Source organism: Phalaenopsis equestris, unplaced genomic scaffold, assembly GCF_001263595.1.
Source record: "Phalaenopsis equestris unplaced genomic scaffold, ASM126359v1 Scaffold000163, whole genome shotgun sequence".
Lineage (NCBI taxonomy): Eukaryota > Viridiplantae > Streptophyta > Magnoliopsida > Asparagales > Orchidaceae > Phalaenopsis > Phalaenopsis equestris.
The window spans coordinates 134016-150558 of record NW_018164605.1 but is presented as its reverse complement, the minus strand read 5'-3'; the positions used below and the strand labels follow the sequence as shown (position 1 = coordinate 150558).

Sequence of the window (16543 nt, the reverse complement as noted above, 5' to 3'; positions counted from 1 at the left end):
TATATATATATATATAAAATGCTATTTTTAAAACCCTAACTATATACGTCTTATATTAAATTAAATTTCAAAATTATTTTCATATTTTCAATTTTCAATTTTCAAAAAGTTGACCGATAGTCTTTCATCCATTTCAATGAGGAGAATCATTCTAGCTAAGTAGGGGCTCAATCTTGTCAACTTCAGACCTAATGAGGGGATCAGATTGACTAAGGTGGGACTTATGAGTATACAGTGGTTTGCTTAAGAGTACACACGACTTAATACTTTTTAGATAGGCACTTTTAAAAAGAGATTTTATAAATGCTTTAAAATATGTGCCTGCTTCTCGATGCATATTAAATTTGTTTTTGGCCCGTGCAACATTTTTAAATCATATGTTTAAGCAATTAGTATATTGATCGAAGCACATGCAGATGATTGAGCATTGATAACTTGGATGCAACTCAATGAGTTTACACGAATTTTGAGGCATTTATGAGGTGTAGTTTCATGAGTCGTTATACAATAGAAAGAGATTGATGCACACATATATTAAAATAATTTAAACTGATCAATTGTAAGTGCTTTTGATCTCGGTACACGTTTTTCAAGTCACACAAATTTTATTGTTATAAGCATGTGTTGAGAAATAATCATAAAATTTGGGACAACTTTTGGTTTTGTTTTTCAGACTGCCACCCCAACTCTGTTTGGAAAATTGTTTTCTAGCAATTTCTGTGATAGAAAACTATTTTCTTAATTAGATTGTTAAGTGGTGGCTGCCTAAAAACTATGGTCTTAACATTTTGAAATTTAAAGAAATTTGTAATAGTCACCTCAACTTTTTGGAGAACAAATTGTTCTGCAGTAACTTTGCGGTTGCTTCTTCAAATAGCTGCAGCTATCCAAAGAAACCCTAAAATATTTGCATGTATATTTAAGCCATTGAGACACGTGCAAAGGTTCACTTTGAGCCTCATAAATATTGCATTCTGTTCGTTTATGTTGAAGTATTGCGGATTTTGTGGCAATTAGGGAATGAATAAGAATCTCCTAAGTGTGTAGTGAAATGATAGTTTTTGTTTTTTATTGTTTGGATTTTAATGAGGTCGGTCCAATGGGGAATCTCTTTCCTTCTTATAAATAAATGGGATGATGCTATAAAGGGGAAGTACATCGTACTTCTTCCTTCGATGGAGCCCGAGATAGCTGACACCCTTGCCAGCAGAGCAACATTAGTGGGACCAATTTGGTAAAGATAGAGGTTGGTGGGACTGAACCGATTCTAGACATCAGACGCTCACAACAAAGAACATTTCAGGACATCACGATCGATACCTTATTGCCATGACGATCGCCGTTCGGGTAGGTCCCTCCCTTTTGATCAGGCAGAGCTGACCTTAGATTATGTTGGGAAGATTCAACAGCATATACATGACACGTTGACCCAACTCAGCTCAGTAGTGGGCCCCCAGTAATGGTGGATCAATATGGATGTATTTTCGTAGGTGGGAAAAACTCCTTTGGTGTTTTGGGAGACAATGTGATCGACAATCAACAATGGCTTCCAAGAGCTATTAGGATCGTTGCCTGTTACTCCGTCACCATCACGTGCAGATGAAAGAGTTGATGAATGAGGTCGAAACTCCCCCAATTCTGGGAGACTGACGCAGGGATAGGGGGCTAAACCTGCTGACCGGTTCAGCTTGATGGACAAGGGCTGGTCAGCCCTTGGTTTGGGCTAGGTTGGTCCTAGGGGAGGGGCCTCTCCCTCCTTAGTAACTACTATTATACATATGTCGTTTGTTTTATTTAAGGTTAGCTTTTGTTGAGATTTCTATTTGGACAGTCGTTGGCATCCTGTTTCCTTTTTTTAGGGTTGTATCTGATGGCGAGAATGTGCTCCAGCTATAACTCATTTTGAAGTGGTATGTATCTTCCCCTTTTCTAGTTGCATTCTCTGCTCTTGCATCCCTTCTTCTTTTCGCCGATTATTCCCCTTCTCCCATGACTAACCTTCCTTCCCCCTTGCCATCTGCTAACAACAACACCACTCCTTCCACTATGCCTCAACCCGCTCTCACCCAGCCACCTTCTCCCTACTGTCCTCCAAATCACACTCCCACCCGACTTCTTGGTCACCGCCAGTCCCTCCAGCTTTATGCACCCCAACCACCCCTCTCCGTATGCATCTATCCAGCCGCACCTCCCCTCCTTTCCCTCCGCATTAATCCCCTGCCAACCTTCTTGCTGGAACCCTTAATCATCAGCCCTAATTCCTCCCTGCTACTACCTAACAACCAACTTTCCTACCTCATCCGGCTCAACCCTTCCAACTGCAGCAGCCCCACCCCGATATATTCCCTAGATTTGTGTCGAGTCGTTTTCTTGTTTTCAATTGTATTCACTACAGGAAAAAGCTCGATGTTCGACGCTAATCAGACTTTTTTCTGACGCTAATTTAGATTAGCGTCGGAATTACATCGTTTTTTTTCTAACATTAAAATGAGCGTCGCTAATTTATTTTGCGTCGACATTAGCGTAAGATTTTAATTGGCATCCGCATTAGCGTCAAAATCAACTGTCGCTAAAAAATATAGTCAACATGCAAGCGACGTAACGTAGTGGCGCAAGAGCGTCAAACAAGATCGACGCTAATTAGCGTTGGCCTTATTCAACGCTAATCAGCATCGGCTATGTCCGACACTAGTACATCATTTTAGTAGCGGCTTGTATCGTTGGCTGATTATAGGTTTTAGTGTCGGAATTTTTCGAGGCTAATCTGACGCTAACCTGTAAGAAAAAAAATACAATAAAATGATTAGATTTTCACATACCTGCACATAACAAACACAATCAAAATAATATAATATTTATCTATCATCACAACTCATAAAAGAAATCTCCAACATACACATAATGATGCCAAATCGCCAAACCAGATTTAATATAAACGGATTAAAGTGATCAGAATTCTCAATATAAGAAACTGAAAGTTCGTACGATACTAAATAATAAAAAAAAAATCATAAAGTCAGCCCCTATGCCGAGGGAATATCATCGAACACAGAAAATATTGCGCTTCATCCAATTATGTGTAACGTCATAATCTGAGAGATGATTTGAGGCAAATTCTGGCCTTTCAGTGATTTTAGAATTCCACTGATTATCTGCAATATATCGCTTCCATTAATCCGTGAGGGTGGGCTTGATCTTTCAACTCTATTTTTGAAAAATGCATCTTTATTCCTTCAGAATGGGTGATCATGTGCTAAGAATCTTTGGTGACAATCGAACTAGTAATTTTTTCTTCTATTGTTCAAAGTGAATGCTTTAGACATGTCCATGCAGTAGAGACATGCCAATTCCATGGTTGTGCTCTAATCAAATAACATCTCATAAGCAAGGAAAACACTGATCGCCCAAATAAGGGCTGCTCTCAGGTAAAAATTTTTTTTCGTTGTAATATCATAAGTCAACACTCTAATTTTCTACAATACTTGTAGCTCATCTGTAAGAGGCTGTAAGCATGCATTAATTTTTCTCTTCGAACTATGTGGATCTGGTATGATCAATGTTAGAAATAAAAACAACACAATTATACATATATCAGGGGACAAATTATATAACGCAATAATAACTGACCAACAAGAATAAGTTGTTGCAGCAGGATTGTAATGTATGAACCATCTGCACATTAGCCAAGCTTGACGTTGTGTGGTTTGGCTGCAACATCTGGATAATTGCGGTCGAAGAGTTTCCAATCTTCACTAGATAATTGATGAGTGATTGTATTAGCATTAACAGATTTAATATTATGCCATGTCATGTGAGAAGTTGTGTGCATATAAGCTAACAGTTGTTGGAGCAATGAAATAAGAGAGATAAAATAAACGTTTATAAGTAATATTCTTCTAATTTTTATTCTTTCTTCCCCTTTGTTTGAACCTATCAGCACTGCAAAATCTGTATCTTGTTTCTTGTGTATTATCTCTATAATATATAATACAACCGTTGACACAACAATTTATCTTTTAAGATAGTAGCCTCAAGTTCACCACTAACTTTTTAGTTATGTACAAATTTTCTGGAACTAAATTACCATCAGAGTTCGTCTCCTTTAATAGTGTTGCTATCTGGTTGAAACATTTCCCGAGCATGTTAAAATCAAACTTAATACTCAGCATTCTTAAACTGTCTGTTAACTCTGCATGTGAAGTGCATTCTTCCCCCAATGGTTGTTGGGAAGTATTTAATAGTTCATAGAATTGTTGCACTTCACTGTTCGGTTTCTGGTCTTTATCAGACACACTCCCAACAAAATGAGCCCTGATAGCGATATTAATCATTTGTTCATATATGCCAGAATTGTGAATAGTTGGTGGGACATAACTTGATGAGGCTCCTGCATAGCCATATTGAATAACAGGTTCAAATTTTCCATGTGAAGTCCAATACCAATAATCAGGTTTAAATTATTTACGATATAAATTCAAATTCACTTTATCAGGTGTTAGGTACGCTTGATTCTCGTGCTTTGCATAGGGGCATCAGAACCTATATTATGAGAGATAAACGGGCAGCTACGATCCTGCATGCACAAACTCTTCATCACCAGCAATAAACTCGCCAGTTAATCTTTTTCTTCCTGGATATAATCTGTTATACATCTATGTTCTAATGCTTCAAATATTCATCTGTCCATAAATGTAGCTATATAGATTAGTGCACCTACACATTACAAACCTTATTTATAACCATGAGTCACCTACACATCATTCCCGAAACACATAAGCCACAAATTTAGAGAAAATCAACACTAGCCTAACTCCACTTTAAACTTACATATCAGAAATTTCTTATGGATTTACATATCTCACACCTAAATTTTCATATTTGCATACATAACACAAAATTCTTATGTATTTCCATTTATATATCTCACACTTAAATTTTCATATTTACATATATAACATAAATTTCTTATTTATTTACATCTCTCACACCTAAATTTTCATATTGACATACATAACACAAATTTCTAATGTATTTACATATATCACTTTTAATTTTTCATATTTGCATACATAGCACAAAATTTCTATTTTGTTTACATAGCTCTATTCATATTTAAATACATAGCACACATTTTTTATGCATTTACATATCTCAATCCTAAATTTTATATTTACTGACATAGCACAAATTTCTTATGGATTTACAAATCTCACACGTAAATTTTCATATTCACGGATCCCACTGTCAACTGAACCGTGAGACGAAGCTAATAGACGCTTATTAGTCGCTAATTTTGCGTTGGAAAAATTTTTTATGCTAATTCGAACGCTATTTAACAGTTTTCCTGTTGTGATTGTTTTTAACCTCTTTTACTTTCAACAATAAAAGTATTATTTCGTTGTGGATTTTGGGTTTCCTTTGGTATCAAATGGCTTTGGAGCTAGCTTAATCTTAGTATATTCTAAGGTTTCCTATCATCTGTCTTACTGAAACCACCCCGCCAAAAATTTTCGTTCTTATCTTCTATCACCTCTTCCAATCCCTTAAATCTAGTCGATGCCACGAAGGAGATACATGCCCAAGTCTATCTGGAAAGAGATACAGTAAGAACTACGCCGTTTTCACCGGATGCTTGCGGAGATGAATGTTGGAACCCAGGGGAGGTTATTATCTATCTTGATTTGGAGAGTCTGAGGGGAGAAATGGTCGATAATCCCTTCCATAATGAAGACTTTAGTGATGATGAAGACAAACTTTGACACTTTGGAATTCAGTATGTAAGGGCCGAGAGAGGAGGCTTTACATGGAGGACACCGAGATTTTGGCATCAAAGTGGATCTATCAGAGTTCGATAAAGGTATGAATTTAGACAACTTTGTCGAATGATTACTGACAATTGAGAGGATTTTTGAGTATAAAGAGGTGCCAAAAGACAAGAGGGTGAAGCCTGCTGCCTTTAAATTGTGGAAGAACACTTCCTTTTGGTGGAAAAACTAACAGAGGCAGGGAGAGAGGGTTGTGATAATATTACTAGATGGGAAAAGTGGAGGAGAAAGATTTAGAGAAAATACCCACATTCTCATTACCGTTATGATATGTTTCTTAGACTCCACTACCTACAACAGAGAGACCTATCAGCGAAGGAGTTCACAACGCAGTTTAACCGATTGCGGATGAAGCCCGAGTTGGTTGAGCCAGCTGAACATTTCATAGCTCGATATCTGGGAGGCCTGAAGCCCGATATCAACAACATTGTGTAGCTGCAGCCTTATTGGTCACTAGGAGATGTCCAGACCTTAACCCTAAAGGTGGAGAGATTACAAAAACAAAGCAGACAACCACCTCAAGTTAGACAGTCACCCGCAGTTGGAGACACCAATCTCAGGTAGTTGAAAAAACTAGCTTGGATAAGTACGTAGCCACCCCGAGTGAGAAGAAACCTGATTAGAATAACACCTATTATAACCCCGCCCAAAAATGTTTTAGATGTCATGGATTTGACACATGGTCTCCAGCTGCCTGACGAGTCAAGTTGTGTCTTTTACCGACCAGGCGGGGTGGTGGAAGGAGACAACTGAAGAACAGAGCGGGCTACATCATCTTCCATCGGATGAGGGCAAGATCCTCGTGGTTTGACAGGTTCTATAGACTGATGATATAAGGGATCTATGGTGGCTTCTCCACAACATATTCTAAACCCATTACACTGTGAACGGAAAGATATTCAATCTCATCATCGATTGATGGAGTAGCAAGAATGTGTTGTCTACGCAGATGGTGGAAAAATTTGGTCTCATGATAACATGTTTGAAGAAGGAGAATAGGGTCAACATTGATCGGAGGTGCCTAGTAGAATTTTCAATTAGTAGCCAGTTGCAGGATCATGTGTAGTGTGACGTGGTGCCCATGGATGCTTGCCACATTTTTTTGGGGAGACCGTAGAAATTTCACCGTAAAACTCTGCATGATAGATTCAAAAACACATATTTCTTCACCAAGGAGGGGAAGCTCATCATCCTTCTTCTTTATGCGGAGGCTGAGGTCACGGGTGTCCTTGCCAACAATGTAGCATCAGTGGGATCGGTTTTGGTTGTGACAGAGGATGATAGGACCGAGACACCAATTTTGACATGGGTTAGTCTCGGCATATAGCATTTTAGGACATCACGATCAATATCTTACTGCCTTAGTCACCACCATTTGAGGAGGTTTGGGTTCCCCTCAGTTTAGATCAGGTTGAGCCGACCTTGGATTATGTTGGGAGGATTTGACAGTATATGCAGGACACGTTAGCCCAACTCAGCTCAATAGTGAACCCCCATAAGGGTGGATTGATATGGATGTATGCTCGCAGGTGGAGAAAACTCCAGTGTTTTTGGAAACGGTGCAGTTGACAGTGGGATCCAGGAGCTACCAGGACCGCAATTGACAATACTTCAGCCCTGGGAAGTTCCGACAACTCCTTCACCATCACGTGGGTTTCGTCGAATGAGATCAAAACTCTCATAATCTCAGAAGGCTGACGTGAGGGTCAGGGGTTGACACGGCCGACCGGTTCAACTAGATGGATAAGGGCCGACCGACCCTTAGTTTGGGTTAGGTTGTCCACCCAAGGGGAGGGGCCACCCCCTTCTTAGTTATTTACTATTATAAATATATCATTTGCTTAGTTTATGGTTAGTTCCTTTTAACATTTCTGTTTGGACAGCCGCCAACGTCCTATTTTTCCTTTCTAGGGTTGTATCCGACGGCGAGAAGGTACTTAAACTATAACTCGTCTCAAAGTGGCTTGTATTTTCCCCTTTTCTACTTGTTGTTGTTGCTCCTGCACCCCTTCTCCCTGCTTTTAGCTATTCTTCTTCTCCTGTGACCAGCTGTCCTTCCCCCTTGCCATCTGCCAACTATAGCCCCGCTCCTTCCATTATGCCGCAACCTGCTATCATCCAGCTACCTTCTCCCTACTGTCCTCCAAACTGCTCTCCCACCTGACTACTTGGCCACCGCCAGTCCCTCTACCTTTCTGCAGCCCAGCCGCCCCTCTTCGCACACAGCTATCCAATTGCACCTTCCCTCCTTCCTCTCCCGCAGTAATTCCCCGCCAGCTCTCATTGTCCCTGCCGCAACCAAACCGTCATCCCTCATTCCTCCTTGCTACTACCTAGCAGCCAACCTTCCTCCCTCACCTGATTCAACCCTTCTAACCGCAGCACTACCATCCCGATCTATACCGTAGTTTTGTGTCGAGTCATTGTTTTCCTGTTTTCAAGTCTCTTGTTTGTAACCCCTCTTAATTTTAGCAGTAAAAGTATTATTCCGTTGTGGATTTTGGGTTAACTCCGGTATCAGTAAGGTTACCAGATGCTGACATAAGAGCCTCTAGTTTCCAAGAAAAAAATGAAACTGGTTTTAATTTCTGAATGTAGACCTGATCTAATGAAAGAGTTACCTCCTCAGTGGTAATGGGTTAGATTTAATCGTTTAAATGTGTTTCTTGTGCCTAATAATTATATTTCATTTGATTTAGATGAGTTGTAGAACATTTAAAGAAACTGTGCTAAAAAAATTTTGCAGGGTGAATAGTTGTGTTAGGTTTTCAAATTTAATCCTTCTCCAGTTAATTTACATCTCTTTTAACTGGGATGTAATGTTGAATTCAACTAAACTTTGGTCATAGAAGGCCTAGAAAAATCAATAATAATATTATTCACTTTTAAAGCATTGTCAAATATAAATTAAGGAATTATAAAGTGAATTGGTTGAAAAAATGTAAAGTAGAGGAAATATAATCCAAATTACTGTGATAAATGAGTCTTTGAAAGAGTCAAATGAGAAGATCATCTTAGCATACGCATCGAGAAACCATTGATGTAGGTCCATCACGAGAGAAGTCTAGTGTAGTATGCTTTTGAGTAGTCTAATAATTACACGACACTAGTCAATGGACCTAACAGAATGATCACCAGCCAAACATAAATTTATTGATAATCTGTAGGTTGGGTGGCCTAATGAGCATTTACTAATATTAGAAAAATAGAGAGACGTAGCATGCTCTGAGATCACTTCAGTGAAGCTGAGGGCAACTTTGCCCTAAAATACGTGTATGAATGTTTATTAGAGGCTAGTATGGGAGCTTGATTAAAAGATAAAGTAAAATGGTCGTTGGATGGGGAGGAATGAGAGGAATGAAATTTTGAATCGTTCATCCCACCAATAATATTTGCAATGGAACAAGGAGGGTAGGTAGCTAGAGGTGCAATTTCAAAAGGAGAGGAAGCGATTTAAAAGGGGCTTAATTTGTAACTCTAGGAGCACTCAAGGTTGGAGAAAGAGATGGGATCTGTTGGAAAACTGATGGCAAAGTATCCATATAAAAAATTGAACTAATATTAGTGACACCATCCAGAATCATAGTGAATGAGCATAACATTAGACGTGCGAAGAGCATGCATCTACGAAAGAAGAGAAAACAACAAAAGAATGCAACACGATGGCTGCCCTATGTGCAAGAGGGACAGAGAGTGAAAGCCATACCTGAATGCAACTGCATGAGTGGGACACTGACACATTGTGGCATTGGCACTAGAGAGCGGGCAAGTGCGCATTGCATGCTGTCGGAGCCACACATTAGATCAATGCCAAGATGGTGTGAGCTTGTGCACTTATGCGAGCAAGTGCAACCAAGTGTAGGGCCACAATCATGATGAACAAGTGTGAGCTTAGAGTGCAATTTTTGGCAACAGATTGAGCACAAGTCTCACAGCAATTTGTTACGATGCTTGGCAGAAATTAGGGGCTAATAAAAGACAAAATTTCTCTTAGGCTATGCACCGGCCAACACAAATTTAGACATTTATGTAACTTCTCTGGCCATTTAGGCTATTGTTAATAAGAATCATGGCTTCCTTTTACGTATATAATGCATTATTCCTTTCATTTATCCAAAAATTAATCTTTTATAGGTTTTTATTACTAAAAATTGAAAGCATAATCATTAAGCCGTCACTTAACATATTTTGCTCTACAGCCTTTACGTTCACTGTATTAGTCTATTTATTTATTTTTGGTACGTTTTCCTACGTTTATTATCTTATATTCTTCTGACACCTTTGAAAATCTCCCATTTCATTTAAAGCTTTTTGCATGCATGCAATAATGTTCTTTCTTATGATTGCATCTCTAACCCATTTGATGTAGCAAATTAAATGCTAACTCTTGGCATAAGTTTAAAGAAAATAATGGAGTTGTAAAATCATTATAATTCGTATCATTTTCCTATCGCAATTTACAATTTTTTTTGGGCATTTCATTTTCTTGTGCTCAAGTTGTCACACAACTACATGTGATGATCTTGGCATTGAAATTATTGTTTGCTTTGCACGAGCTCCTTGATCTCAGTAAAATTGAATCATAATTTGCTGCATGTATTGTTTATTTGGGTTAGGCGGAGTCTAATGCAGAAATTCAACATCTGAGGAGTCTACATAGAAACTCAGGGCAGATAATTCAGCTGCTGAGTGCCCGCTTTAATGCTATAGAATCAAAGATAGGCACTTCCATGCTACTTGATAATCATGTAGACAAAGTTGTTGACCAACATTTGGCTTCAGAAAATTTAATTTACCTTATTGGAGGTTATAATGGTTCTGCATGGCTATCGGCCTTAGATTCCTTCTCTCCATCACTAGACATTGTTACGCCCTTGAAGCCAATGAGCTGCATTCGTTCTTATGCTTCTGTAGTTGCACTAAATGGATTCATATATGCTTTGGGTGGTGGAGATGGAACTTACTGGTATGATTCAGGTACCTATTGTTCATATAATAATTTTGGGCCATTTACATACATACTACTCAATTCCTATGTATTTACATATCTTACACCTTAAATTTACATTTTACATTTATGCCACTCAAATCTTTAATATCACGTAAAGAATACCACCATTTTAACTTCTAAAAAGTGAAATATACCTTCTCATGCATAGGTAAGGTGGCATGTATATAAAAATTGAAGTTTCGATGTTAGATATATAAATATAGGAATTGAGTGGTATTGTTTGTAAATATTCAAATAACTTTATTCCCACTAGTGGTTAGATTGCAATATTCATACTTTGGTGTGTTTCCTTTTGCTATACAGTTGAGTGTTATGACCGAAGACATAATGAATGGATCTCATGCCCTGCGATGATCAATGAGAAAGGAAGTTTAGCAGGTGCAACTTCGAATGGAAAGATTTATGCTATTGGTGGAGGTGATGGAGTTAGGAGTTTTTCTGATGTTGAGATGTTCGACCCTGCTTTGGGACGTTGGATATCTTGGCAATCAATGCTTCATAAGGTATTATTGAATATTTTATCGTCTATTCCAATATGTGTTTCCGACTTCATGTTAATTTTAATGTCCAACCATAAACGAGAATAAAATCTACACCAGGGTGGTCATCTTTTTATTTTTCTCAAATTCTTTATTATTATTATTATTATTTTGTGAGTAAATGGAAAGACAGTAGTTATTCATGTCAAATAAATGCATGAAAATTACCTTAAATAACTAGATAGAAGAATTGCACTCTAGAATGGAAATAGAAAATGATTTTATGCAATGAGCTAGATGTATTTTTTTTCAGAAAAATTCATTAGTTTCTTGTTGCATTTATTTGTTCGATAGTCTATAGGGAAATTTACATACCTAGCAGACAATTCTTTATGTATTTATATATCTCACGCCAAAACTTTCATAGTTACATACATAGCATTTTTGTGTTTTAAACCGATGCATGAGAAGGTATATTGCAATTTTAAAAAGTGATAATAGTATTATCTTTGATGTAATATTAAATATTTGAATGCTATATTTTAGGTGTAAGATATGTAAATACATAAAAAATACGTGATATGTATGTAAATCCCCCTAGTTTATAATGACCCTTAAGCTGGAATGAATTGTAATACCTGCTGAGTTCTTGGTTGTTTTCTAAGCTTATTGCCTTGGACTTTTGTTTGGAAGAGAATAAAACTGTGCCTGCCTTATTTGGATTCAGGTTCACTTAATATAACAATTGATGACCAATTTATGATGAAATTTGAATTTGTGAAGGGAACCTACGTTCTGCTGGTGGTTTGAACAGATCCAATCTACCAGTTGTATAAGATTTGTACCTGCCCTTTTCTATCATTTATTATTGGTATTACTTGATTTGAAGCTAATTCATGTTCATTGCTTTTTTTTTTTTACTCTGATTGAAGAACTCTGATTGAAGAAGGGGCTTAGGGCTTAGAGTCTCATTGCATATCTTTTATTTATTAAGCTTCTTTTTATGTCTAATTCTCGCGTCATAGTTCATACCGTCCATGCTAGGACCACCAAGGTGCCGAAATATACTTGTACTTGATTTGCTGAAAAGTTTTTCGTAGTTCAATCAGAGATGTTACTACTTCATATACCAGACCCTCGAAATTTCATATATTGAAGATAGGCAATTACTATTGTGAATTTACTCCATTGTTCTTGAATGAAGAGGTACTTTAAATTGAATTTTGTGCATGGTCATGACACAATTATAGATTTATTAATCCGTTGAACCAAAATTTTCAAAATCTACATTTCATCGTCTTGGTGATTTTGTAATATACTAATTGGTAGGGGCGTGCATTGTTTAGATTGAAAAAAAAAAATAACTTAACCTAACCTAACCTATCTATTTGGTTTATTTTGTTTAGAGCATTGGTTTGGTAATTGGTTATAAATTTATCTTTTTTTTTTGGCTTATTATTTTTATTTTTTCATCTATAAAATGGATCAAATATTAAATCAATAAAGTTTATGAACTGCTATTAAACTAATTATAAAAAGACCTGTATGAATATTGTTTATTCCACATGTTAAAACTACAAACTTCCATAATTTTTATCCATATTATCTTAAGTTTACCCTTGTACTTATTAAACATCGTGCTTTAATTTTAATTGCTGGTATAATGGATGCATTTTTTATCTTTCTGTCATAGATGCTCAAACATTCAAAATATGTTTTCAATTGTTTATCTTAAATAAATGTTGCCCCAATGACACGTTTCCGCAATCTCTGATTTAGTGTCGTGATTTCTGCTACAGTCTCGCAACCGCTCCTGCGTTTGGACCGGGCACAACAAAGCTTGGGCGGCATGGACCAGCTTTGACCGAGATTTTGAGGGCCGACTGTCCTTCCATATGTGGATTTAGCTCCTGAGAGGGGGCCCACTCCTATTTATACTAGGCTTATATATTTGCTTTTTTATATTTTATGTTTTTAGTTTTTTATAGTGTTTTCGGTCAGGACAACCACTAGCATCCCCTATTTTTCCTTCTAGGGTTGTATCCAAGGGTGAGTGGTACTCTAGTTGTATCTCGTTCTGAGATAGTAATTGTCTTTCAAGGGTCGAGTGGTGCTCCGATTGTATCTCTTTCCCGAAATGATATTTATCCTTCCCTATCTCCTCCATATCCCTCCCACTTCGCTACCACGCATTCCTTCTCGTTGCAGCCGCCCCGACAAAACCTCAAATCACTTCTTTTTAAGCAAGTAAAACTTAAATTATCCATAAATTTTCATGATGCTTAAATCTGTTTCAACAAGATAAAATATGGATATAATATGACCAGGGTTTGATATAACTCAAGTAAACTTCTCCCATCAATTGAAACAGGGCAACATCACACTTGGAGCAATGTAACATAATAATAACACGACTCATTCTTTGCTAATGATATACACTAGAATGACACTCATATAACATGCGATAAAACATGAAACACATCAATCCCTGGTAGCATCAACATTAGTAGTAGGTTTTTCGGGCTCTCTATTAGTAAGAGAATAACTCGAGGTCGAACCTTCTGTCCTGATTGAACTTGAGTAGGAGCTGAAACTGTTGATTCTATCATTCTCTGCCTACATGCAGTCTTCTGTAAAGGAACTCCAATTGATTTCTGTTCTTTTGATGTTTTTCGGTCAAACGAAGGGCAATATCTAATTATGTGACCCGTTGGCGACACTAGTAGCATGTATGAAACCACATCAAGCATTCATCTTTATGTTACTTTCCATATTTGACACAAGTGACTAGAGTACTACTAGAACTGCCTCCACTGAATCTATCAGAGTTGAATTTGAGCTTCTTCACATTAAATCCTTCTGATCGCTCTACATGCTCTCTTTTATCAGCACTCTTCCTCTTATTTGTCTCATTACGCTTCCGAATAAGCTGAAAATTTATCTCTACTCGTCTAGCCCGCTCCACTAATACTGAGTAGCCCCGAAGGCACCAACGGTTGCCTGATCAATCATTTAATCCCGAAAGGAATCTGTAGCACTTCTCTGCTACAATAATTATTAGTTGTGGGGCATATCTTGAAAGTGCAGTGAACTCTGCTTCTTATTGCATGACACTCTTTGCTCTTTGCAAAACTTGATGAACTTGTCTTGCATCTGTTTTCAAGCGATAAGATTACAAACCACTCCCTAAAACGCTCTACGAACTCCTCCCAACTGATCATCATGTTGGGTATGTCCCATAGCCTGTCTTGACGCTGCCCACACCACTACCTTTTGGCTCTCCATCCAACATACTTGTAGTTAAAGGTGCTCTTCTTTCGTCAGAGCACGTCATGCTATCTATTATCATCTTTATTCTCATTAGTCAGCTCTAAGCTTCAATCGGATCTCCAGTTCTCTTAAATAAAGGTTGATGCAGATCTTGAAATAATTTCAAATACTTATCCACAATAATAATATCACTTCTAATATGTTGCGACCTAAGCTCCTGAATCAGTTGAGTCATGACCACCATCATCTGAGTTAGAAAAGTCGCATTAACATGAACAGCACGCAATACTTTTGTATTTTCTAACTAACTTTTCCCTCTTCAATAGTCTCAGATGCATCTATTTGCTTGAATTGAAATAATTATTTAATTAGTCTTAACTAAATTCAATTAATTTAATTTAATTTAATGTAATTATCCTATTGGTTCTATCATGTCAAAAACCTCAGTGGTATATATGTAAATATTCAATTTTCGGTGTTAAATATGTAAATATATAAGAATTGTGTTGTATTCATGTAAATACCCATATTATCAATTCAAAGCTAAATCGCCCCTTTTGTTGCTTTTCCAGCGCTTCGCTCCTACCGCAGCTGAACTAAATGGCGTGTTATATGCTGTTGGCGGATATGACGGACAAAGTTACTTGAAGTAAAGTGTTTTCTTTTTTCTTTTTTTGCTTACTTCCTGTTAATCTCTTTCATGTTAAAAGTACTGTTTAATCTGTTTTGAAATTTATCTGCACATGCATTAACATTAGAATGTTCGTCTAATAACAAGCTGATCGATCTTAGTATGAAAAGTAAAATACTCACGCAAACAGCACCCGATTACAAATATAGGTTTATCGTACCATGTTAAGTGTAAATATCAAAGTTTGGGTGTTAGATATGTAAATACATAATAATTGTGTGGTATGTATGTAAATTTCTTAAAAAAAAAACATCAAGAGCAGTAATCTTCCCTATATGCTGCATTAAAGAGATGTTGAGCCATTGTTTGCCATCCTTTCCTCAGGTCAGCTGAAAGAATTGATCCACGGGAGGTCTCATGTACACCAATACCAAACATGATTACCAGAAGGGGATGTCACTCAATGGCAGTTCTAAACGAGAAACTGTGAGTTATATAACTGCCTAGTGTTTCAGAAACTTACTAAGAAAACTTTACATTTTTCATCTCATAAATTTGGTATTCCAAGTTCTAACCCTCAATTCTTTTTATCAGGTTTGTCATGGGTGGCTATGATGGCGAAAATATAGTATCTACTGTCGAAATGTATGACCCCCGCGCAAATGCTTGGATGGTTGGTGAACCAATGAAGTTTGCGAGAGGATACAGTGCTACCGCGCTTCTCGGCGATTCTCTATTCATCATTGGTGGAATTGCAAACAGCGACAACATGATAGAAACGGTATGTCGTCTCTCGTTCTAATTAAATGATAGGTGATGTTTAATATTCTTTCATCTAAAAATACTTTTTTTTTTCATCATTATGTTTGGTGGTTTGCACCAGATGGAATGTTATAGAGATGGGTTTGGTTGGACCAACACCTGTCTTAAGGCTGTCGGAAAGAGGTGCTTCTTCTCGGCGATGTCTTGCGAGCTTGTTTAGGTCAATGATTAGCTTGTTTGACCTAAATAATGCTAAATTCAGTTTTGGGAGTCCTGCTTTTGAATAAAATTTGAAGGTAAAGTGTTATTTTTTGGGTGAGATGGGTGGACCTTTTATTTTGCGAGCTTTAGAATGCTTTTGAACTTCTGGTGGCTCATTTTACTTAGCTTGTAATGATAGGGATAGTTGATTACTGAAATATGATTCAAGTGGCCAATATTGATTCAAAATCTATTTAATATCGCAATATAGAGGGTATGTTTTTTCATATTCAAAATGCATATACATGTAATCAATATAATTCTTAATATTCATATTCTTCGTATCATCCAATATATATATATA

General features: G+C 37.2%; 1 protein-coding gene across 1 annotated transcript in view; it reads left to right on the top strand.

The window, feature by feature from the left end:
* Positions 1–16437, top strand: part of LOC110022027 (influenza virus NS1A-binding protein homolog) — a 45673-nt gene extending 29236 nt beyond the window's left edge. The window contains 6 exon segments of the mRNA XM_020720799.1: positions 10442–10802; positions 11140–11339; positions 15158–15234; positions 15601–15702; positions 15811–15997; positions 16100–16437. Of these exon segments, the coding sequence (XP_020576458.1) occupies positions 10442–10802; positions 11140–11339; positions 15158–15234; positions 15601–15702; positions 15811–15997; positions 16100–16198 (1026 nt within the window). The 3' untranslated portion in view covers positions 16199–16437.
* Positions 16438–16543: the final 106 nt, after the last annotated feature.